Genomic DNA, 26,714 nt, shown 5'->3' with positions numbered 1-26,714 from the left:
AGTGTAATGGTTTGGGGCGTTATGTCAGCTGCAGGCTGTGGACTACTGATTCGTCTGCAAGGTGGAATAAATGCAGAAGTTTATAAGCAGATTCTACGGCAGCATGCAGTTCCTAGTCTTCGGTCGTCGCTCTATCAACCTGCAATTTTCATGCAGGATAACGCTCCTTGTCACACTGCTAAGAAAGTAAAAACATTTTTAGACGAGGAAGAAGTTGAAACGATGCGTTGGCCCCCTCAGAGTCCAGATCTTAATCCTATTGAGAATATCTGGAAAATAGTTGGTGAACGTGCTCAATTTCAGTTCCCAAAAAATCAAGAAGAACTCTGGCAGTGCTTACATGCTGAATGGAGTGCGATAACGCCAGCGTTTTGCAAGAAGTTGGTGGATTCCTGTGACAAGAGGTGTCAATAAGTCATAAATAGCAAGGGTTTGTTTACCAAATACTAGTTAGTTGGTAATTTCAGCCATTCACAGCAAGGACAAAAGCCGCAATCGTGTTAGCCCTTAACTTTTGGACACACAAATTTTGAACAATTTTATTTAAAATGGTAGTTATTCAAAAAATACTTAGTGTAGGCTAACGAAATTATGACCCATTGAAGATATCCATGTTATCTATATAATTGTGAAGTAATTTTTTGTTGTTCGTGTATATTTGTTTCAAATATATGGTTAAACTTGCTGAGGTTTTACTAGCCCTTAACTTTTGGACGCTACTGTATATATATATATATATATATATATATAATATAAAGCTGAATGTGTGTGTGTGTTTGTGTGTGTGTGGTCACGGATAGGCTCCTATATGGTAGACTATTTTTAAAAGCTGGTTATATATAATGATAGAAGATGTATCGAGACACAGGAATGGGTATGTTTGATCCTGAAGAACAGTGGTCCATTAAAATTGTGGGGTCTGCGTTCACGCCTGGTCCACAAAGTATGGAAATAAAAAATTAAAACATAAAAAAAACGTTTACAAGTGTTTTCGATATAGATGTACATAAGAATACTTTGATAAGTATGGTTTAACTTAAATAGGGATGGTATAATGAAATTGTGGGGTCTGCGTTCGCGCCTGGCCTCCATAGAATGGAAATAGGCACACACTTTAATAAAGACTTTTCATTCTATCTGTGTAAGTATACTTTGATAATTATGTTTCAGTTTGAAGAAATATGGTAAGATAAAATTATGGGGTGTTCGTTCATGCCTGACCTCCATAGAATGGAAATATGTCACAAAGTTTAACAAGGTTTTTCAATATAGATCCACAGAATATTGTGATAAGTGTTTCAGTGTGAACAGGTATGGTATAATGATTTATGGGGTTTATCTATTTTATTTTTACTTTCATCATATTTTGCTTTGGTTTTGATACTCCCGAATTCGAATCTGTTTGCAACCCTTCCTTTTCATAACCTATCATACTTTAATAAATAAGAGTCCATTTTCTGTAGGCTGTTTTTTTACCCAGTCAACGACTGGTACTTTTGCTAGTATATATATATATATATATATATATATATATATATATATATATATATATATATGTTTGTGTGTGTGTGTGTGCATGTTTGCATTTAAAATCAGTTAAGACAAGTGGCTTCATAACGTTGTGTTCAGCTCTGCGTGTTATTGAGCACTAATTTTAAACCTTCGAGTTTCATTCGATTAACATAAAGGAAACTAGAACAATACAATATATACATAAGAGAAATAGCGTTATAATTTCACTAATACTATCCAAAATCCATCACGATATAAAGAAAAGCGGAAATTTGTGAAAATAATGCCTTATCGCCATTGGAATACCCTTATAATAAAATAGAGTGACCTCCCTTGGCAAACATCGTTATCAGCCCAATCCGAAAATAAGAAAAAATTTAAACACAGATACCGAGATATTTCATCGCATTTTCTGATAACAGAATATAATATACACGCTACTGTATTCATATTCATATTCGCAATCGAATTTTTCCTCAAGTTTTTCCTTTATATTTTGAAAATGTTTTCTCCGTCATTATTTTTTAGTACCAGGAACTCATGGAAATTCTACAATGCTTTTTACATAAATCTCTATAAGATATGGTAGAAATAATATTCCTAATTCAACATACATGGCTGTGAGGATCAATAATATCAGAAACAAAAAAAAAATTCTATATTTGATAATATAGAAAGATCGCAGCCATTAAAAAACGTCCGAAAATTTGTTTAGGCACTGAAATAGTTTTATGTTGGTTGTGTTATATATTTCCGCTTAAAATCTAGTAGGTAATATGCATCTAATGTTGAGAAAAGCACGCTTGGAAAGCATCAACATTATGTGAGTAAGCTGAATCAAAACAAGATGGCGACCGAATTTGACCTGGTGTCGTGTGATTTCGCTTATTCTCAGCATGTTATTACTTCTTCAAAAAATATTGTTTTAAACTTAACTTGCTGCTTTTTGGGGAGGATCTTTTTCTTCCAGCAGTGATACAAACCACATTATTGACAATGCGATCGATGTCGAAATCAAACACCATATTTAGACTAAAACAACCGTGGTCAGTACAATAGAACCCACACAGACGCGGTTCATAGGGCGCTTCTCTCACAAATGCTCCAAGAATTGTATCATTGTCAGGTGTTGTTCTCCAGATATCAGTTCCAGTCTATATTTCTCATTCCTTTTTTATTTTTTATTCAAGTTAAGAGTTTTATATTAAAGCAGATTAAGCTGTTCTATTAAATGGGGTGTGTGGTCTACTGTAAAGCACACCTATGTCAACATATTCTAGCAAAAAAAAAAAAAAGATGTTCAATGTTCAAAATATAACAACAAAGATGAGTTCAGCTTTCATGGGTCCCCAAAAAGATCCACCTTTGGGCGCAAAGCTGCTGGACTATTTTTGTTCGGTTTGAAGATATATTTATCTTGAATCTGAAACCTAAAGAAATTCGACTGAATTTTTTATGAGAATAATAACATCCAAGATAAGAAAAATGGTCCGGATTCTCGAAATAATTGGCTGGTTAACAATAAAGGTATTAAAGTATTTATAGAGTTTTTTTCCTTCTAGTAATAAGATCACACGAAAGGATTAGAACAAAATATGTCGTCAGGAATAATTTTTTGTGGAGTTCAATACACTTGAAGTTATTTGATCATATACATATTTTCGAATGGTAGTACAGGGCCTCTAACTCTTAGTTAGTCCTAGGAGCAACTGCTTTATAAAAAATTGCATAATACCGGATTAATTGTAGTACCATGTCGCGCATTGAAACATACACACATACACACACGCACCTAAATTATATAATAATCAGAAAAAGGCCCTTCGAGCATCAATCTACGTTTCGGTGTTGACCTTTCGTTACTTTTAGTTACTGATAATTAAACCCCTGACGATTATCGTCGAAAAGTAGTTCGATCCGTTATGGGCATTTTTAATAATTAACTTTTATATAATTCTATTTATAGTTTTTAAGATATATTTGTTTTAATTTCCAGGTCTGAAGACGTCAGTATAAACCAGAGATGAGGTGACTCGGTTTCTCTTGACTGAAATATGATTATGTGCAGTCCTAGGAGGCCAGCCCTCCTAAGCTTAACCTTCTCATCCGCTGAGAGGGTTTAGTTAGATTATTGCTAATCGCTTTAGGCATCTCTATCGAGGAATGCCTATGAGGCATCTGAGACTCATTCCTGCAGGATGCTGTTTTTTTCATCAATATAACTCTTTAACGGCCTTATGCAACATTTTCCGTTATGGGAGATAGATAAACACGGTCCAGTAAAAGAAACAAGCATTAATGTGGATTATTGGCTATCGCTCGAAACCCATGTAGCTGTCCATAATCATCTTGCTAAACGCTCTGAATCTAATTAGCAATATTACAATGATACCAGTTGTATCTCAACCAATGGTTTGAGATTGTAAATAAATGAGCATATGGAAGCAAGATGGACAGACGAAGAAGTTTAAATAAAAAAAACTGTTATTTCGGGTGGTTAAGCGAGGTTAGTATTGTCCTATGTTAATATGAGGATGTGCCACTGTCCGCAGAATCGAGAGAGGTAGCCGTACTTACTCCTAGAGCTGTTGATTGTACTGTTGATTGTTGGCAATCACAGCGGTGCCGTTGAAAAGATTGCGAAGGCAGCGACTATGCTGCTGATTGTTGAAGAATGGTGTCGGCGCTGCCGATTGAATTCTTCTCACGAGAAAATATCATTACGTGTTAAAACCTGGGATTGTAGCTTTGTTTGGAGTGAGAATCTTCTTGCTCAGGCAGAGATAAATATCACATTATTGGCACTGCGACCAGCGTCCGAATCGAGCACTTCATATGACGAAAAAAATGCGGACAATCGAGGGCATGCAATAAAAAGTCAGTAGACATACAAACAAAGAAAAAGACAATGAAAACAAAACAAGCCGGAAAATCGAACATGTACAGTAAAATTGGTCAGTTTTTTTTTGTTTGTTTTACCATTTATTTTTTTTTTTAAATCACAGTTTTCCTTTTTTTATCCTGGAATAACATTTTTGAAAAATTATCTTTGTAAAATTTGACCCCAATGAAACCATTCAAAATCGACAAATTAGTACAGGTGTGTTTTTTTAAAATATTTATATATGTATACACATGCATGTATATACATATATAACTATCATTTATATATACATACATATATACACACATATATATAAATCATATGCATATATACATATATAGAGTATATGTATAAACACATATCATATACCCCTGCGCACATACACACACAGATACACACATATATGAATTCGTATAAGTAAAAATATATAGGCATAAACAGAGAATCAAATTGATCTATCAATGCATTCAAATCTATTTATATGATGATTTTTTGGGTTAGTCGAATAACTGTTAATATTTTGGATGTTATTCTTACAACGTTTCGGCCGATGTAGCTTCCGACATCCTGTATGTACGTCTTGTCGAAGTCGCTAATCTTTATATCAAACTCGCGGATCTGTACGGAATTTAGAACGAAAAACCTTTTGTACACATTTCTAAGTTCGACGTAAATATTCCAGCGTTCGACCCAGTGCCATCAAAGAAGGTCGGAGGTTACATCGGCCGGGATAATTATGAGAATAATGACATCCAATATTAGAAGAGAATTTCGTATTATCCAAGTAAAACAATTGATCAATCCTCATCCCAAAATTTCCGAAATATGGGATTTAAAAATTGTCCTCTTTATCTTCACAGCACTTCCTTAGAAACTAGTACAAACGTAATTTATTTTGTTTTAAATTTTACTGGCATGTCTACCTAGCGTTGCCCAGGGCAAAAGTTTAACTTATTTTTATTAAAACTTCCATTTCTTTATCTGTCTATCCTAACCTCATTTCTTATTCCTCTTTCAACTTAACTCTATTCTTCGCTTAGCACATTTCTCTGTCTGAAAATACCCACAGAAACTCATTTTTAGAGATTCATCGAGGAATGAGTCGACATAAGGGAATTAACTCCTAAATTAAAAACAATTACTTCTCTCTAGTTAGTACATAATCTAGAGGCTAAATCGACACCCTCCCTTGATAAAATATGCGTTGCTTTTGGGTCAAAGAATTATTTTTTCTAAATCTTAGATGTTATTCATCCAGAGTAATACCAATCAGGAAAATACAAAGTTCGTGGGTTTTTATTTTTTTTTTATTTTGCGTTTTTTTACTTTTAGCTAGATATACGCACATGCACACATACAACTGCCTTTTTTTATTATAGATGAGACGAACAAAGTAACAAACAAAGAGAGAGAGAGAGAGACGGAGAGAGATACATATCAAGGCTCGAAGGCCACTCGAGGATAAGGGTTAATGAATGTAAGGTGGTACTTTAGTAATCGTTAATAGTGTATATTGAGTAGAATTTTAATTATTTAAGCAGACGGCTGAACAAGAACTTGTTTTCATTGGACTTGAAGGTTACCATATTTTAATCGGCCAGCAAGCAGGCCAATGGAACAGTGGTCCCCATGCGGGTACTTCCACGAAAGAAGCTTTGTTCATGAAATCTGCGTTTACAATTAGGCACAGATAGAGAGTGGGGGAGATTGTTGATAGTGGTTGTAGCTAGTGAAGTGTTTTGCCTTTTATATGTATGACCATGTTCCGTCAAATGCTGCAATCAAAGACAATTGTCCTTGTGGCAATCTTTTGGCCCATGTAGGGGCAACCCTATATACCAAATGGCTCTCACTATCCAGCTCCGATTTCCCACCTCTTGGGAGCTGGCCCCCTTTTTCCTTCTCCTTCCCCCTCTCTCCACATTAAAAAAACGGCCTTGTGCCTAATTTGCTCAGTGGAGAAGCAAATAAATACAGCCCATAACAATATTGTTTCCATCTTCAGCTTCTTTTATCCCAACGATGTATACCATGTAAATAAAATGCAAAATATCTTCACCTTCATTCATGAGGAAGTCTTTGAGAATAAAGACGAAATTTTCTTTTGAAAAACTAGGTTGCAGCGTTTCGGTCGATGTAAATTCCAAACTATCTTTCTGGTAATTCTTTAAAACTTGGGAGTCTTATTGTCTGAACTTAAGAACGTTTATGGAGTCGGTTTATCAAAGGTCGAATAAAGAGTTCAGTTAGAACTTCCAACCAGATTCTTAAAAATCAATTCGAATGTTCAAAACTTATAAACGTTACAGATAAAGAACGTCGGAGATTACATCAACCAAAAGACGGTGAAAATATAACAACAAAGATGAGAATAGCAGACACAATCAAGTAACCATATTAGTCATGTTAATTGCATTGTTTGTTTGTCTATCCATTTTTCTTCTAACCAAATCCACATGTTTATATATATATATATATATATATATATATATATATATATATATATATATATATATATATATATACAGGGTGTCCCAGAAGTCGCGCACCATGAAGATTTATATAAAAACAAATATGAATATCAATGAATATCGATTTTATTAATCAAAATCACAATAGATGCTCAAATTGTTCACCTTCAGCCTGAATACATGCATCGATTCTCTTTATAAAACTATCTTTTACTTCTGGGCCGAATAAAATCTGAAACAAAAAAAATATAAATATAAATATATGGTGCGCGACTTCTGGGACACCTTGTATATATATATATATATATATATATACAATAATCATTGCAATCACCAACATAAAGGCTTTAAATAATAACACATTATTGATACCAGTCAAAAGTAATGCATCTTAATAAACCTACTAATTTATAACCAAGTTGCGTTAAAAATTTACTATTAATAGAAATAATGCGCCTTTCAGGTCACCAGAATTACCGATTCCGATCAAAGTAGTTGGCTTTCTTAACGTGAATAAGTAATCTAACAAAAAAAACAAAAATAAGCGGCTAACAAATTCAGCATCGGTATTTATGCCTACGTCTAATGTCTAATAAATATCTGATGTGTCTTAACGCAAATAAATTACAAAAATAAAGATCTCTAAATCATTTTCTAAATGCATCGCCTTAAAAATAATTTATGCCCGTTATAATAATGATTAACACACATACACACGCACCCCATATATATATATATATATATATATATATATATATATATATATATATATATATATATATATATATATATATATGAAATTAGAAAAGCATTTCATCCAAGGCATGAACATTGTTAAACAAAATGTTTTTACTATAGGCTTTAAAAATAAACGTGCAATATTCAATTTGAAAATTATTTACCTTCAAAGTGCACTTCTATAAATTTTACAAAGTAAGATATAAAAAAATTAATACCTTACTTTGTAAAATGTATAAAAGTGCACTTTGAATAAATAAATTTCAAATTGAATCCTGTACATTTATTTTTAAAGCGTATAGTAAAAACATTTTAATAATTTTCATGCCTTGGATGAAATGATTTTATAATTCATATATATATATATATATATATATATATATATATATATATATATATATATATATATATATATATATGGGGTGTATGCGTGTTAATCATATTAATCATATTAAGCAATTGTCTTGAAAAGTTGATGTCGCATACTATCGACCATATCAAATTATAAATGAATCCACGTTCTATACACCCGTTTCTTTTAATATTCATAATATTTATTTCTTTTTTAATATCTATTTAAACTGTTAATTACGAATTCTAGGGGCTACTTTTAATTCACCCTCTACACACACACACACACACACATAATACGCAGAAGTATATGATATGCATACAAATACGAAACACACACATATATATATATATATATATATATATATATATACATATAATATACATATATAAAATAAGTAACATACATGTAATATTATATATATATACATATACCCACACGCACACACACACATATATATATATATATAAATAACATAATATGTTATATACATGCATGCAATATACATACACTATACATATATATATATGTATATATATATGCGTATGTATAAAATATACAATATATATGTATAAAATATATAATATATATATGAATATTCATATATAAATATATGTATATGTGTACTGTATGATAAATTTCACACACACAAAATACACACGCGCGCACACACAGAGAGTATATATATATATATATATATATATATATATATATATATATATATATATATATATATACATATATATATATATATATATATATATGGATTTTTACATACAGAGCACATATATTTATTTATTGAGAACTCATCTTTAACTGAAACTGTATTTTAGGTACAAAGGAAATCCTGTCGATATACGCAGACCAGCAGTTTTTTTTTTTTACAAAATACATAAACGGCAATTATTTAGGGGACTGGTCGGAATGATGTATTGTAATCCTAAAATATGGTTCGAACTCAAAAAATACTTCCCAATAAATAAGTCATTTACAATTGTCGAAATTGATTCCCATTATAAAGAACGATATACCAATCACATCATGTTACGTAAACAGTGTTTGTTTTTTTTGTTGTTGTTTTTTCTCAGGCATGTCTATTTTCTGTCCCTTTTTTTTTTCATATGTTCCACGTTTTCGAATTCGTGTATTCATTTTTTGCAGACTGTTATCCTCATCTTCATGGTTATTGTTGTTTCCCAATGTTTCGGCCAACTCGTCCTTTGGCTTTGTTCATGTGGTCAACCGTGACAGGATTGAAATGCTGAGTCTTATAAGTGTATCCCCGATAATTACTACCTTCCATAGTTGTTGTTGTCTCACCAGGTTTTCGTCAACTAATCCTCTGGTCTGCTTTGAGTAGGATTAACAGTCCGCAAATAAATGAATACACAAGTCACGAAGCCTCATCTCAAAGAGTTAAAAAAAATATATAATATAATAATATATATTTCGAATTCTTACTTCATAAAATCATTTTCGAATTCTTAACTTCATAAAACTTTTGAAACGTTTTTAATTTGTACTTCATAAAACTTTTTTTTTCAAATGTTACTTCATAAAACCGTTTTCGAATTCTTACGTCATAAAACCGTTTTCGAATTCTTACGTCATAAAACCGTCTTCGAATTCTTAGTAAAAACAATCATGTTTAATTTTTAATTTAAAAAAAATCTACGAAAAAAAGAGAAGTCTATTGAAATCATAACAATAATTTGATAAGACTGAAGTAGTTCATCTGCGCTTAATATTGGAAAGCACATCTCTTTCCTTGCTTGAGATTCATATATTTCAAAGTGGTTTTGAATTTTTTTGATATTTTTTTTTACTTCATGAAAACTAATCATCTCGATTTTTAAAAAAATAAAATAAAGTTGAAACGATACAATAACATATATTAAAATCATAACAATGTCATAATAAGATTGTAATTTTTCACCTGGGCTCATATTGGAAAGCAGAATTCTTTTCTTTTGTTTTTGTTTGAAATTCATACATTAAAAAACGGTTTTTAATTATATTTTAATACTAATATTTTTCATTAAAAAAAATATAACCGTTTTTTTTTCTTGTAAAAATAAAAATAATGATAAATTTATACATTTAAATCATTATAACATAATAATAATAATAATAATAATAATAATAATAATAATAATAATAATAATAATTCATCTTAGATTATATAGGATAACATAATTTCATTAGCTTAATCCGTCGAGTGAAGGTCACCGTATTGTTTAAACCCCGGTTCGATTTCATAGAAGCACATATTGTAGACCCGGCTCCATACTGGATTTTACCATAGAGTCGAGTCAATAGTCTGAGATTGTAGTTGCCGTCCCGGTGTCGGTGACCCTCAAAGTTTCCGGCCTTTGTAGTTTGGTGAAGGGCAAGCACCGTGTCCGATATCTCAATTAGCAAGTGCTTCTTTTTGCGCGCGTTCAACACCAGCCAGTTGTCGTAGGCCCTTCGGCCAATGACCACGTCCGGTATAGAATGCCACGGGTAACTGAAGGACGTGATGAAGTAGTCCTCGGCGTTGCGCAGAAACAGTTTTCCCCGGCGCTTGGCCGTGCTCTTCATCGCCTCCCACGTGATCACCTCGTGTGGCATTACGTTCTGCACATTGGTACGGATGCCAACCAGGAGGACGGGCTTGTTCAGATCCTGCGTCCTTGCCGTGACAAAGAGTGTCTGGATGAGGCTATCGTCGTAGAGGATATCGGCGTTTGAGAAGGCGTAGAACAGGGACTGGAATCGCGTCATCACCTCCCTGAACATGTCCTTCAGGACGGGAGCACCGCCGGCTGCGGTCCGACCGACCGGCAGGGCGTGCCAACCTTCGGTCTTACATTGTTCAGATAATAATTTATCATTCGTGAATACCACCGGCGCAGAAACGTATGGTAGAAGCTTTATCCAGTTCTTGACTGTGTTATTATAGGCTATATATTTGCTTTTAGCAGCCTTCCAAGTCGTGAATAACGTGAGAAGTGGAATGGTTTTGTTCAGTTTTAAAAGCCGGTGATACTCCTCAAGTGTGGGTATTTTTTTAATATCAATTTTTATTTCCTCCGTGGAATTATGAACTACGTTTCGGCTATTGTCTTTATTTTCTTTTGTGGAGTTATTACTATTCGTACTACCGGAAGTAGGACCAGAGTGCGGACCATTTCCACAGCTCTTACTCCCGTTACACTTTGAACTATTATGATTATTTGTTGCCTCATGGCGATTGTGGTCTGTTTTTGTAACTGGTAGCGCCACTGATCTCAAGGGCGATAACTTCTTTGACGAGCTGTTTAACGTAAAAGGGGGGTGAGCTGAGTTGGACGGGAACACCACGTGGTGACCGTGTAGTGTGGTATTTCCGTCCATACTCAGCACAACGCGGGTACCGTGATGATAGCCCATCCGGTCGAACGGGGAGTTCTTCTGGATCACCTCCATGATCGACCGAAAAAACAGCGGCTGGCCAAAGACGGAGTTGACATTCTGGTACAGGAAGAAGTAGACGGTGATCAGACACGTGAATGAGAGGACCACCTTCCAGCTGAAGATACGTTTATTAAAAAACCGACCAACCGCCATTTTTTTTTTCTTTTTTTTTTTTGCCAACCTGTGTTCGAGGATCATCAATATCGGTCAGTGTGTCTAAATTTCACAATTATTGAGCTCCTGCTGAGTAAATAGACGTGCCGTAAAGTTGGCAGCATTCATTAGTCTAATACAGTTATACCATGTTATCTTTTTTATGCAAATACTCGTTTACTGTGCATGTTACTAGAAACAGTTATATTCATACGAAATCGGTGTATCTTTGCGTACATGCATAGTGTCTTCCCGATGTTACTTGTAAAAAAACATTTGACGCATTGGTAAGCATATTTTCTTTCGTTACGCAATAATATTCACACATAATATGCATACGTCATTTTGAATGTCTGATTAACGGCATACCAACCCTTTAAAGATTGATCAAACAATACCAGTCAGAATGTATTCCATGTAACCAATATATGGAACACAAGTTGCTATTTTGCATTTAGAAACTGTCTCTTCATGCCTTTCATATCTGTACGTTCGTGTTCCAAATATGCAATATGTATATATATATATATATATATATATATATATGTATATATATATGCATATATTTACATATATTTATATATATGTATATATATTGGCATATTTATATTTTAAAGAGAAAGGAAAGTCTTTTTCACTTACGTTTATAGCTAAGTTTAGTAAAATTTTACAGGCAATTTTCGTATGTGTATGTTTTATACATGTTTATCGATAAACATATATAAGTTGTTGCATATATATATACATAAATATGCATGCATATATATGTATACATTTGTATGTTTTGGGGTGTAAATAGATTTAGGTGTGCTGATTGTTTCCCTTGTTTTCTGTCGAAAAAACAGAAAACCAGTGGTGATCATTTTTGGCGTTAATAATTCTGTCATTGGTCACTTTAATCCGGTTCCTTTTTTTCTTCAGTAATGGTTATATGCAGTGGATGATTTCGATCTGTAAGCTACTCAGATATCACTGAGCAAAAAAAAAAAGGTCTTTGCAAATTGTTCCATGCAACCTGGAAGAAAAACAAACAAATAAATATTAAAATCAAATATACACTACATAAAAGAATCATCCTAATTTAAAAGAACACAAAACCGGTTCATTAAGTCTATAATAATATATACGAAATCTGCAAGAATAAAAATATATAAAAAATAACATTAGCAATGCATATACAAAGTGCCTTAAATGAGTTTACAGACATTTTTGTATTGGCATCTTATTGATAATACACATGAAACACTAGTCCCCTCGGAGCAATTTCTCCCGGTTTCAATGCACTTTTTCTACCGTGTCAACAACTTCTGGAAGCCCCTCTCGACGTCTTCTTATGTGAGTATGTCAATAATCCTCTTCACTGCTCCAATCATCTCCTTAATTGTGTCATACCGACAGTCTCTAAAGTTTGTCACAAGTCCTGGACTATAGGGAGGGTAATGACCTGTCTTGATGCCCATGAATACGCCTTTCTGTCTCATCTTCTCTGAGCACCCTTAGGAAAATCTTTGCACAAATCTTCCGCATCTTCAGTTCCTCGCGAATATATGTGTGTACAGTTCCCACACTGAAATCAAACTGTGTACTTATTATATTTATAGACACACGACGGTTCTTATCCATGACTTTTTTTAATTTGACCAATAAACTCTGGTGTTCTGATTTTCTTCCACCTCCCACACATATCATATTCCCTCACAGACTCCCTGGCTTCCTTGAATCCCTTATTTTACTAAAAAAATGCTCGATTTTTTCAAGATGGTCCAAAAGCTGTCTAAAGAATTCCATACGTTTCTGTGCCATTTTCTTTTCAAGGTTAAAACAGAATTTTTTTACATATCGTTCTTCTATGTACTCACGTCCAGATTTCATTTTTGAAATTCAATAACTGTGACAATCAAGCTTTAGTAGTGTGTGACGATTCCTGCTGTAGCTGTTCATTTGAATAAAAATAAAAGTGGTCAGTCATCTCATAAGATGCATAGCAACAACAGAGTGATTTTTCACAAGTCTATGAAAATTTTAAATGTCTGTAAAACAAAGGTCTGGAAACTTAATGAAGGCGTCTCGGAGTTACAAAACTTGGGCAAACACAAGAACGCAACGGAAGTGGTTGCAAGAATCCAGTCGAAAACTTTTTCACGATTTTAACACTTTAATAATTAAGTAACCACATTTTATATATAAACAATTAATAACAGCTTTCAAACACTAAGCACTTGCCAAAACATTAATACCTCCGTCATGGGTGGCCACACTTACAGATCTTTTCCGTTTCTATGGCCATTCCTCGTGAGGAACTATGGGTATTTAAAATATAACATTTATTTCCTAATAATTAAAAATTATTAAAAATAAAATTACATAATTTTACGCTTCAATCGCCACCTACATTATATATATATATATATATATATATATATATATATATATATATATATATATATATATATATTGTAAAATAAGTAACTAAATACGTTCCATAAAAAATAAGAGGCACCTCATTTATATATATATATATATATATATATATATATATATATATATATATATATATATGTATAGTTAGTAAGTTATAAGATGAATATGGCGATTAAGCTACACTGAATATTCCGCGTTTCATCCATTCTAGGATTCCTCAGGCTTATGCGCGAGTTCTGTGGTTGTTTGTCGTTTTTATATGCGCGCATAAGCCTGAGGAATGAAACGCAGAATATTCAGTTTAGCTTTATCGCCATATACATTTTATAACTTACTAACTAGCTCTGCCTACGTATTGAGCACTTTTGAAGTAAATACTTAAAGTTTACGCATAAATCTATACTTTCATATATTAATTTTATGTGAGTAAATTAAGTAGTTATATATATATATATTTATATATATATATATATATATATATATATATATATATATATATATATATATATATATATATACTCATGTGCAAAAAAAAAAAAAATGGGCCAAGAGTGAAAGAAAGAAGAAATTGATTTTCAATATTTTCCCATGAATTTTTGTTTATTTTAACTGAAAATTTCTATTTTGCAGATCATCATTATTATAGCATATAATAATAAGTGGAAAAATGATCCCAAGAATGGTAAGACTGCATTTTGGCGAGGATATAAAGAATGAATTGCAGAATTATGGCAGTCCAAAATGACAGATTTTTGATATTTTAAGAAAAGAAAATGTGAAAACATCTCTTTCTGCAGTGAAGCGAATCGGTGAAAGGTTCGAAGTCGAACGCTTAGTAAAAAGGAAATCTGGATCTGGTCGCCCTAGAGCATCCATTTTTAAGGACAACCACAGGCTGTTTTGAAGGATCGAAAGAAAACCTATGTTGACCATAGCAAAGAAGGGCCTGGAAATTCTCTTTCTAGACATACAATATCTAGACGAATAAAAGAAATGGAGGTTTCCTCTAAAACGCGTGCAAAGAAGCCATTTTTATCAAAGAAGCACATCAATGATAGAAAGAGATTTTTCTCGTGTTATGGCAAGAAAGATTTAGACTGGTTCAGGGATGTTTTCTGGTTAGATGAATCAAGATTTTGCTCCCGAATGGTGTAATCGAAGAACTGGATAAATATTTTCACCAAGTTGTATAAAAACGACAATTAAACACGGGAATGGGGGGATAATGGTATAGGGAAGTTTTACTGCAGCAGGAGTTGGGGAACTTATCAGACGTGAGAAGTCAATCAATGCAAAGGAATACATTTGAATATTGGAAACAGGATTGTTACCAAGTATCGAGAAGCTGGGAATATCCCAGCACATTATTTTTCAACACGACAATGCCCCTGCACACCTTCTAAAGTCAAACAAATTATTTTCTGATAATTCAATTGATGTGATGTTTTGGTCAGGTCAAAGCCCAGATTTAAACTCAATCGAGAATATTTGGTCCATAATATCTCGGGCATTGGCTAGAAAGAACTTTTTCGAACAATGATACACTGTGGGAAGCTGTGTAAAGCGAATCGTATAGCAACAAGGATACGAACAGGGATACCTGGTTTCACTCTTCACACTGTTTCACTTTGGTTGAGAGCATGTCTAAAAGGATTGATCTTTTAAAGAAATCAAAAGGGAATGCGATTACAAACTAAACATTTATTAAAGTAAATGTCTTGTTCTGTGTTATTAATCTTGTTTAAGTTTCCTTGTTATATTGTTGTTTTTTCAATATAGCTTTTAGTGCAATAAAATGTATAACATTTGTTTGGCTCATTTTTTTTTTGCTCACGAGTGTATATAGGAAGGTTCATCAAACTTAAAGATTTAAACTTTGTACGAATGGAGAAAAGTCGCTTATGTTTGATTATACAAATAAATTTGCCAGTTGAATATTTTTTGAAGCGATTTTCAGTTTTACTGATGCATTATAAATTAATTAAGAATGTTAAATTGCTGACGTAATAATTGTAAAATACAATTCTAAAGTCATATTTTTTTTGTTTGTGTTATCCATGGAAAAATACATTGGTTTGCTTTTTTTAATAATGAAAGTAGAAATATTTATGCTAACTCTTAATTTTGTCAACTTTAACATTGTACTTTTAAAGGTTATATTTCTTACGTTTAAGTAACAAGTAAAAGTATTAACTTTTCGGCTTAACTAAATGAGCAATAAATATTTTACTTCCTTCGTTTAAATCGATTACTGTAAAACATTAGTTTAAGACGAAGACTTGCGATGACTAATTATTATATATAATGTCGTGGCTTTATGATAACACATATTAGGTGAAACAAACAAATCATAGAAGAACTAAAAGTGATTGGTGATTGGTTAGCGAATCACAAAACCGTCCCAAGTGATGGTTATCAATAAAGCTACTGACTTCAGATAATGCTGAATACGAATTAATATATACATTTACGCTTCCCCTGCTAATAGCGAAAAACTGCAAATATTGAATGCGGTTTAAAAGGTCTATGTATCAGATTATATATGAAATCCTTTATTAAGACACTCTTACTTATTAATACAGTAATCTATATATGAATAGGATAGCACGTGTCTTCTTTATTTTGTGTGTAACGCTTACATCCGGGTGACTGTCGTTTAATTGTTATGGACTTCCATTTCTTGTAATAAATAAGTTTACCAAGAATTCTTCATAAGCTTTGATATCGGTTTCCATTATAGCTGATGGCACTTAAGTCATCTATTTTTTTAATAAATAATTTTATCAAGAATTCGTCATAAGTTTTAGCTTCAGTTTCAATGATAGCTGCAGGAACTTATATATATATATATATATATATATATATATATATATATATATATATATATATATATATATATATATTTGAATGGATTCATTCATAAATCATATATAAAACTACCATTTGTGAGAAAACGGTATTGTTCTTGCACCAACCTAATAGTACAGTAAAATTCATGTATGCAGTTAAAAACATTAATACACAGTTACAATACATATATACTGTACATACACCGTATAAAAAATGCGTACTGTATAGCAACTGCAACTGAAAAATACGATGTGATAGAGTTAAGAGCGTAAGTCTTAAATATACGGGGCCGCGAAAGGAAGCCGCGAAAGGGGAGCCGCGAAAGGGGAGCCGCGAACAGCTGAGATTATACTGTAATTTAGTTTTATGCACACAGTACAGTTTAATTTTTTATATATTATATCGGAATTTGGTCAATAATGCATATAAAACTCTGACTAATAAATATGAATACGTTCAACTAATTTAATTTTTAAGCTGAGTTATAGAAAACCGATGTGTCATCTAGGTCGGCACTAGAGGCGTATTTTTACAATGTGCAAATATGCAGAGGCGCAAAAAAAGGTCGCACTTTTCAGTTTGTCAAAACCGTAAATTTAAGCTAAATTGAATGCAACTGTTTAAACAATCTATACCTCATTTGATTCGCCTTTTATTCCTCTAAAATTTTACCTCTTCATATTTAACTTTTAATTGAAGTGTCCTAGCGTTCATGTCAATTAAAAATAACTTCAAATCAAGAAAGCAAACAGAAACGCCGCACAATGGAATTTTTTTTTTTTTATTTAAACATAACTTTAGATCATTAATGCAACACAAATACAACGGGAACACAATGGACTGGTTAATATTTAGTAGCATAGCCCTTCTGCAATTTGACAGCCTGAAATCTTTTGGATATTTCTTGAATTAGTCTGCGGCAATACTCCGGTGAGAAGGCAATTAAAAGTTAAAAGTCAAATATGAACAGCTAAAATTATAGAGGAGTAAAAGGCGAATCGAATGATGTATAGGGTGTTTAAACAGCTACATTTAATTTAGCTTCAATTTGTGGTTAAAAAAAGAGATGACGAGTGCGGACTTTCTTTTTGGCGCCACTGTATATCACTACGCCTGTATATTTATTAAGTAACCTGAAAGAAGGATAAGTTTTGCAAGAAGATGTAACAAAGGATAAAGACATTTTTTTCTGGTAAGGTATTCTTCCTTTCATAGGCCTAAACATTTCGATTCATTTCAAAGGTAACGTTAGTTGCTGAATGTATCCCCGGAAGAAATATATGATAGCTTATAATTTGCTACTCTGTTTGAGAAATTTAAATAAAATAAAACAATGCAAATAAAATAAAGCAAATAAAATAAATTATAATCAGAAATACTAGACTCAATTAATCTGTTTTATTTTCTTGGAAAAGAGACATACGTTCTTACTATGTAAGTAGCTGATTATATATGAAGGACATGGTTTCTGTGTTGCGATATCCTGCGTGGATGACCTGGTCTCGACATCAAAGACATTCAGCTGGCCACATAGACTGTTCTTTTTTATTATCTTGCTACGGGAAAACCACAATCCATCTGTAGCACGAAACACCAGATATTAATCTGAAATAAAATATATAAAAAACTATCAACACTGTCGTATTAAAAATACATATATTTTAAGTCAATAAAAATGAAAAGTGTACAGGTGTTGTATAGTTCAGTACGAATTAATGTTTATCTGTTCTCACGACTGGGCATGGTTTTACAAATGAATCACTACTTACTGAGGCCAAAATCCTCTATGCAAATTATATTACTTTACTTGAATTCAATCTTTTTGTCCGTCTTTTCCGTCTAAGTTTTAAATAATATTTAATAGCGTTTTACTCAGACTGTTACACTCAACTTTCAAATGGCAATTCGAGGTCTGTTCTATGCAATGTTGTAATTATGTTTGTTCAATGTAATGTTTGAATATTGTCTGTTCTATGTAATGTTTGAATAATGTTTGTTCTATGTAATGTTTGAATAATGTTTGTTCTATGTAATGTTTGAATAATGTTTGTTCTATGCAATGTTTGAATAATGTTTGTTCTATGTAATGTTTGAATAATGTTTGTTCTATGTAATGTTTGAATAATGTTTGTTCTATGTAATGTTTGAATAATGTTTGTTCTATGCAATGTTTGAATAATGTTTGTTCTATGTAATGTTTGAATAATGTTTGTTCTATGTAATGTTTGAATAATGTTTGTTCTATGTAATGTTTGAATAATGTTTGTTCTATGCAATGTTTGAATAATGTTTGTTCTATGCAATGTTTGAATAATGTTTGTTCTATGTAATGTTTGAATAATGTTTGTTCTATGTAATGTTTGAATAATGCCTGTTCTATGTAAAGAGTGTGCAGTAGACAATTGGACAATAAAGTAATCGTTAGTAATTGGAATTCGGTAAATTTGTTAACTTATATGGAACGGTTCATCAAAAACTTGTTTACGTTAGACTTGAAAACAATTAGATTGTAGTCAGCTGGAAAGCAAGAAAAAGGGAAGACAATTCCATCGGTGTGTAGTTCTAAGAAAGTAGCTTTTTTCATGGAATCTACGTTTAAGTTTAGGCACAGATTAAGAGTAGGGGAAATTATTGATAGTGTTTTCTGCTAGACGGGTGTTTCTTGTGAAAGTTTGGTGAGGAGGGGCCATAAATTTTAGCTCAATCGAGCACTTGCCATGAAAATAACGATAAAGCAATAGCACGTATGTTTGTCTGTCAAGTTTACGTTTTAAAGCTCAGTTATGTTAGTCACTTACGACTAACGCTCAAATCTACTATTAGACCATGTATGGAGTACCGTTGTCATATTTGGGCTGGTGAATTTGTGTCGCATTTGAATGTGCATGAGAAATTACAAAAACGTATGTAATTCATTGACTGATTGTATGTATTAATTATTATGAGTGGAATTTTCTATGGTGTGAGAGGGTTAACCTGTGTCTAAACAAGGCCGATAGCTTTTCGTCGCGTGCTCTCTTGTAATGAATGAATGCGTGCATGTAGGATTGACATGAAATTCTTAAAGATAAACTAAAATGACAAAAAATGGCCTAAAATGACTTAAATAAATAAAAAGTAAATGACTTAGAATGACTTTAATGAACTTAAGGATGAAGTGAATGACCTTAAGAATGACTGGAATGCTTAAAAAATAACAACAGACCTCTGATCTTAACTAATCTACATTTCACTGTAGAGAATCTACTGTTTATTTTATAAACTTATTTTATATATAATGGCTTTAAGTACAGTTAAAAATGGAAATATCAAGTATCATGGTTCAATTGTGCCTTAAACAGAAAACTTCATTTTGAACTCACCCCTATTATATCAAAGACCCTACTGTTGATTTTATATTCCTGGCCTTACTTGCATGTGCGGTGGTAAAAGGCTTGAATTTCAGTTTACGATGAAAAAGTCAAGTATCATTGTGTAGTGATGCTTTGAACAGAAACACACATTTCCATGCGCCTCTCTCATATCAAAGGACCTACTGATGTAAATACAGCTTCTTAAATGCATTTGTGATATTAGGCTGTGTAAGGTGTTAACTTTGGTCAAAATTGCCTGTTCCTTCTTTCATCGGATTATTTCGACTACTGATATTATCGAAGACGTCCCAATACAAAACATATCTAAGAACACTTCAGGTGTCGTATAGTGGGGTTCTGTATAACATGGGTGGGGGTTGTATTTTCGTATTTAATGTCGTGAAATTCGTCCACCCGTTTTTGAGTCCATAGGGAACGAACTTACACACTCAAACACATATACAAACAAAGTTCTTTTTATAAAATAGAAAAAGAAAGAGATAGAGATATGAGTTTGAAAGCGAGATGGAAGTATCATATGATAAGCACACAGAAAATATTGGGTAGAAGTGCGTGCGTTTCCAAATGAGATATTTCATAATTAAAGATTGCAAAACATCAGCTGAGATATTGAGAAAGTCTAAGTCGATTATGTAAAGGTTTTGAATTATCTTCACGTCAGAAAATTAGTCAGCAAATCTTTCTTACTCACCTACAGAAATTATATTTGATTACAAGTTAAGAGGATATCCATCAATATGATCTTCAAAAGTTTTTACTTTCCAATATTTTCAGTTCTGTCTCAGAGAAGAGACGCTGCTTAGTTTCAGAACTTTCTAAGAATGAGAGTCTCTTTGATAAAAACAAGGATTATTACAGTGATGTCCTTATGAGATCGGGATACAACGGAAAAATTGAGTACAATAGAACCGATAATAGTAAGAACATCAAAGCTAACTGAACAATTTCGTAACACATGGCAATGAGAGCTAGAAAAAAAAACAAAGATCAATAAGGCACACGTTGATAGTGATCATAAGAATGGGAACGGAGAGGGTAATAATAATAGCAGAACAGGTAATGACGAGGGTGATACCATTAATAAGAGAAATTGACGCAAGAGACAGGTTTGGTTCAATCCACCGTTCAGCGAACATATCAAAAATAATATACCTAGGGAATTCTACGGAATAATTGATAAAAACTTCCCTCCGGAGAATAGATTAAGTAAAATAATAAATAGAAACTAGGTAAAATTATCTTTCTCGACGTCCAGCAACTTAACTAACACTGTAACTAGCTTCAACAATAGGAAACTCAGCAAAATAAAGAATAACGAATTAGCATCGAATGAAAGTGTCTTAGACAGAAAATGCAATTGCAAAATACGTGGGAATTGTCCGTTGGGTGGGAAATGTCTAACCTCAGAAATAGTGTATAAATGCGAGATAAAAACGGATAATATTAGGAAGATATATCTTGGGGCCACAGAATGCGTGTTTAAGGAAAGATTTAGAAACCATGTAGTATCCTTTAAAAAGGAACCTGAGCTGGAAACTAATAGAGAAGGTGTTAACGATAGCAGGGGGGAGGGTACAAGAATCAGCATTAGAAACAAAAAGAGGAATACAACTGCATTAGGGGATTGGGTTAGGGAACTAACTTTGATCTTGGCCAAAATGACTAAAAGTAATAATTCAGCTTAGAATAATATTTCGAAATGAAAACAAAAACAGGAAATATTTAATAACGTGATTTTTCAATTAAACTATCACAGTTATTTCTCCTTTTGGTTTTCTGGTTTTTGGTTTGAAAATAAAACGATTTCAGATTTCAGATATAACAAGTTAAATCAAATATAACTTTAAATTTAAATGAACTAAATAATGAAAAATGTTTTAATTAGTACAGTTGAAACAAAGCTATTATGTCGAGGTAATTATTTAAATATATTTCATTTAATGTGATATGTTGATGACCGTAACTCAATAATGTAAAAGTGGTTTGAAGAATCCTATATATTGAAAGTACATATAGAATATACTGTCTCTAGTGACAGAAGTATCCTTACATGGACATTACTATTTCATCACAAGGAGAGGTGTACACACACATGGCTTTTATATTCCTTTGGTCATTGGTTGTTGTACACACAGACACATACACACACACGAACGCTATTACTTTCACACGAAACAAGGCACAGTGCCACTTGAATAGAGGGAGCTGTTCACGTTTTCATTTTAAAGTGTTCAGTAAGAAATATTATGGTTGATCATATAAGCACATATGCAATCGTTATATTCAAAATAGTCGTTCATACACACAGAAGGAAATATTAGATTATCACATATGTATTTTTTCTGGGAACTATTATTAAAATCTCATGAAATATTTTTAGAAAATATATTACCTCTGTGATGAACATATTAAAAAAAAATAAGCAATAATTTATTAAATCTCGTTATTATTTTAAACGCTTATCAGAATATTCATCGAAATAGAACTTACAATATATCCATTTTGTAAATTCAACGATATTATCGTTAGTTAAGGAAATAAGTTTTCATTTGATTTTATTAAAATTGAAATTTATTTTTCTTTCCTTTCATTAACATAGAGTTTACGGACTTTTTTTGCAGTACATAAGGATTATCGTTTTTTTTTTTAATTGTCAACATCTATCATTCATTATTCTCATAAAAAAGCAAAATTAAATCAATGCGTCAATTTAGTACATTATACATAACTTTAGTAGAGGTGTTTTTTTCATTACTAAAAATATTACGTTTTTTATTAATATTTTTATGAAGAGATTAATTAGATTTCGTAATCGTTAATTCATAAATACTTAAAATTTTATTAAAATTGTGGATTCCTTTAATTTAATTTTTTTTTATTAAAGGGTGCGGTGAAAATTCTTTTAGATTTTGGGGATCGACCATTCATTTTGCATGTACGTGGTGTATAAATTTGTTTACAACAAGTGTTAGTCTACAGACTACATTTAAGGTTATTACAAACTTTGTGCGTGTGTTTATAATTACATTTTGCAACTAATGGGAGAAGGAAAACACTGTAAAAGGAATGTTAAAACTGTCTTGTGATTTTTGTCTCCGTCGTTTACTGAAAGACAAAGCTGACCCGTTATAGGGTCAAGGTTATAGGGTCAAGGTGTATCAGAAAGGTAAAGTCGGCAAATTCAAAACAAGGCCTTTAACTCGTTTTTGTCTTGTGATTTGTTTTTTGGTCCCCCTACAAAAGGAGGGTGGACCTGTAAATTCACCCTTGTCCGTTCGTCCGTTCCTCCGTTCACACTTTTTTGCTTATTAAAAAAAATCGATGCCTTAGATTTTTACAAAACTTTCTGAAAAGCCGTAACTAACTGATTTCTATATAATTTTGTTTTGCGATAACTCTTGGGTATGCCCCAAGAGCTCGTTTAGGGCGAATAAAAACACTCTATTTTGGGACTATTTTACCATATTTGTCCAAAATTTTTTGTGTATATTTATTAAGCAGTTTTGCTTGAACTCAAATTTAAATATGTTAAGGTCTTGGGGATTTTGGAGCTAAATGGGAGAGGGGGGCAAATGATCGACTTAGTCATTTCTTTTTTTTTTTTTTTTTGCATCGTTTAGAACTTAAATTTACATAGGTTAATGCCTAAAACCGCACCGGTTGATCATTTTTACCAGGATTTGACGTCCCTTGGGATTTGTTTGGGCTAAATGATCGGGGGGGGGGGGGAAATGCTGAACTTAGTCATTTTTTTATGTCTCGTTCACTGTACACTTACGAGGGGGCATGCATGCGTCACTTGCCTTTTTTTATTAATTCAGATAGATGCATGCACGGAGCCGTGTGCGTAGAACCGATTTTAGCATATTTGCGCACCAGAGAGTAAACTTTACCGGCAGAAAACATTTCTAAACAACAGTAGTATATATTTTTAACAACAATAATAGGAATAATAAGGAAGAATGTGCATACCATCTATCCTTTTAACTTAGGCGTCCCACACAGACTTTTACCAAAAGATTGTAGAAGGAAAATGTGTTGGATGCTAGGGGCTGCTTATAACATCCACTGGAGAAAACTGACCACGAGAAATCAACTCTTAACTAGGATCTTAACTCAGAGAAAGAAAACCTAAATTTACATCTAAACTGCATCATCTTACAGCCGCATCCTATTGTATGAGCTGATGTCTGACTTTAGGAATTCAATTCCATGTAATAAGTATGGGCGTCGACTGATTAGCGGGATATGGTACTGATACCAGTGAGATGTCTACTTCATTAACCATGCTATGCACGGGCAGAGCACTCACATGGGGCGCCTTTGTATACATTTCTCAATAACTTTTGTAAAAAATGATAATTTTACTATTAAACCATTAAGCTTATACTGCTAAGATTCATATGATGTAAAGATAAAACATGTTTATGGATCTGTAAACGAAGCATCCGTTTGAACAATTGTCACACGCTGTTTTTAGTGGAGAATTTTTGCAATCTTACCAGGATCTTTCCAAATGTAATGATTCCTTTTTTAAATTCTACAGGAATGGCTTAGAGCAGATTGCAGATTATATTGTTATGATGATTAGAATTGTGCATTCATGACTTGAAAGTTTAATCTCTCTGCTATAGATATTGATGGTGTGAGACTCTAAGAAAACAACAACTGTCAATAGCGTGCGTCAGAAGCAATGATACGTCGTTGAATTCCTCCTTGCAGAAAAAAAAATTGAACCGATCAATATTCACTGACATCTGTTAAACGTTTACGAGGCATATTCAATTGATGTAAGTAAAGTTAGGAGATGAGTTCGCCGATTTCAGAGTTTAATTATGTAAGTGACAAAGCGCGCACTAGATTTTTACGAGCTAGCCATTAAAAGAGACTGATAAAATTTCATTTAGAATGGCGGGTATTATGTAGAACAAATAAATTCAGTAGTAGAGAAGGTCGCTTGTTGTAACGATACCACTTCCATCTTCGTAGCTTTTCACCGTTTTAGTTTTTAAGTTACAAATTATGAGGTTTTACTTTTGAAACGACCCAGTATTATTTTATGAGATTGATATCCATAATCGTTTAAACAGCCCGTTTTTCACAGAAGATGCGCTGTCCGTATTTCTTTACTCTATCGTTTTTTTTTCATCTAATGTACTCGACTGAGCTTTAATCCCTTGTTCTTCCTCATGAATTTTTTACAATTGGAACGCATCTCATTATTACGACTACAAATTCATCTCTTTCTTCTTCTTTGGTGTGCTTTAGGTCAATCAGAATATCCATCAACAAAGTTTCTTTTTAAAACATCTCTCATGTGTGAAAAAAGTTACCACAAGATTGCTTATCCAAGATACAACATAGTCATCGGCAAATATATTGTAAATGACCATCTGCCATAAAGTGTCCTGATTTATTCAATCGATTTATTATTTTTGAATCTTCTCATGATATTCATCAAAATAAAACACAGCATATCCATGTTGTAAACCTTTATAATCAAGTAGCTTTCATCTTGATAAACGATAACCCATTAATAATAATAAAAAAAGAAAACAATAATATATATACGAGGGACGTACAATAAGTAATGCCTCTGACCCACTTCCCATAGCAGTAGAGCAACGAAACTTGCCACAGTTATTAGTCTTTCTCTACATAGGAATCACCCAGAGTTATGCATTTCTCCATTCGTTTGATGCAGCTCTGGAGACCGTTTTTGTAGAACACCCCAGGTTGGTCCTCCAACCACGACGTGACTTAAAAAATCAAGGCTGCATCATATGGGAAACGCTTTGCTTTCAAAAACAACATCATGGCTGGGAAGAGGTGAAAGTCAAAGGGTGCAAGGTCAGGAGAGTAGGGATGATATGGAAGGATTTCATAACCACACGCCCGTGCTTTTGATTTGGCGACATGCAACTTGTGGATCGGAGCGTTGTCGTGCAGGAGGAGGGTACATTTGCTGATCTTGCCCCGCCTCTTGATTTTTATAGCTTCCCTTAATTTCCTCAAAAGTGAAGCATCATAGGCTCATGTAATTGTGGTACACTTTGCCAGGAAATCTGACATCACTACTCCGTTCTGGTCCCAGAAGACTGTGGGCATGACCTTGCCAGCGGAGGGCTGCACCCTTGCTTTCTTTGGAGGTGGTGAGTCCAAGTGCTTCCACTGCATTGACTGAGCTTTGGTCTCTGGATCATAGTGATGGACCCAGGTTTCATCCTGTGTAATCAGTATTTTGAAAAACTTTGACTCATCTTCTTGGCACATCTCCAAATTCATCCTCGAGCACTCGACGCGTTCTCGCTTCTGGAATGGTGTGAGCAACCTGGGAATACATCTGGCAGACACCTTATGCATATGCAAATGGTCATGAATGATAGTTTCCACAGACTAATCTTGACATCTTGGGCTCTTTGACGAATAGTAATGAACCGATCTTCCAAAATGGCAGCCTCAACTTGACGGATAGATACCTCATCAATGGCAGAAGGGGGGCGACCAGGTCTGGGAGCTGT

The 26,714-nt window shown here is 33.1% G+C and overlaps 1 protein-coding gene and 1 long non-coding RNA gene across 6 annotated transcripts in view; both read right to left on the bottom strand.

Annotated features, from left to right (window-relative positions):
* Positions 1-4,453: 4,453 nt before the first annotated feature.
* On the bottom strand, positions 4,454-11,593 carry LOC145254838 (uncharacterized). The gene has a single exon (XM_080113677.1). The coding sequence runs from the start codon at positions 11,591-11,593 to the stop codon at positions 10,136-10,138; it is 1,458 nt and encodes a 485-aa protein (XP_079969803.1). The 3' UTR covers positions 4,454-10,135.
* LOC145254839 (uncharacterized) overlaps positions 11,066-26,714 on the bottom strand; it is a 467,813-nt gene continuing 452,164 nt past the window's right edge. For 3 of the 5 annotated variants that reach the window (XR_013863810.1, XR_013863808.1, XR_013863812.1), the window contains one exon: positions 18,255-18,424. This is a non-coding gene — a long non-coding RNA (uncharacterized LOC145254839). Of the gene's footprint in view, positions 12,564-18,250; positions 18,425-26,714 lie in introns of those variants that run through there. The other 2 variants (XR_013863815.1, XR_013863811.1) reach the window with 1 other exon arrangement.

This window comes from Euprymna scolopes, chromosome 30 (genome assembly GCF_053919585.1).
Source record: "Euprymna scolopes isolate OS-2025 chromosome 30, ASM5391958v1, whole genome shotgun sequence".
In the NCBI taxonomy this organism is placed as follows: Eukaryota; Metazoa; Mollusca; class Cephalopoda; order Sepiida; family Sepiolidae; genus Euprymna; species Euprymna scolopes.
This window is presented reverse-complemented; position numbering and strand designations above follow the sequence as displayed.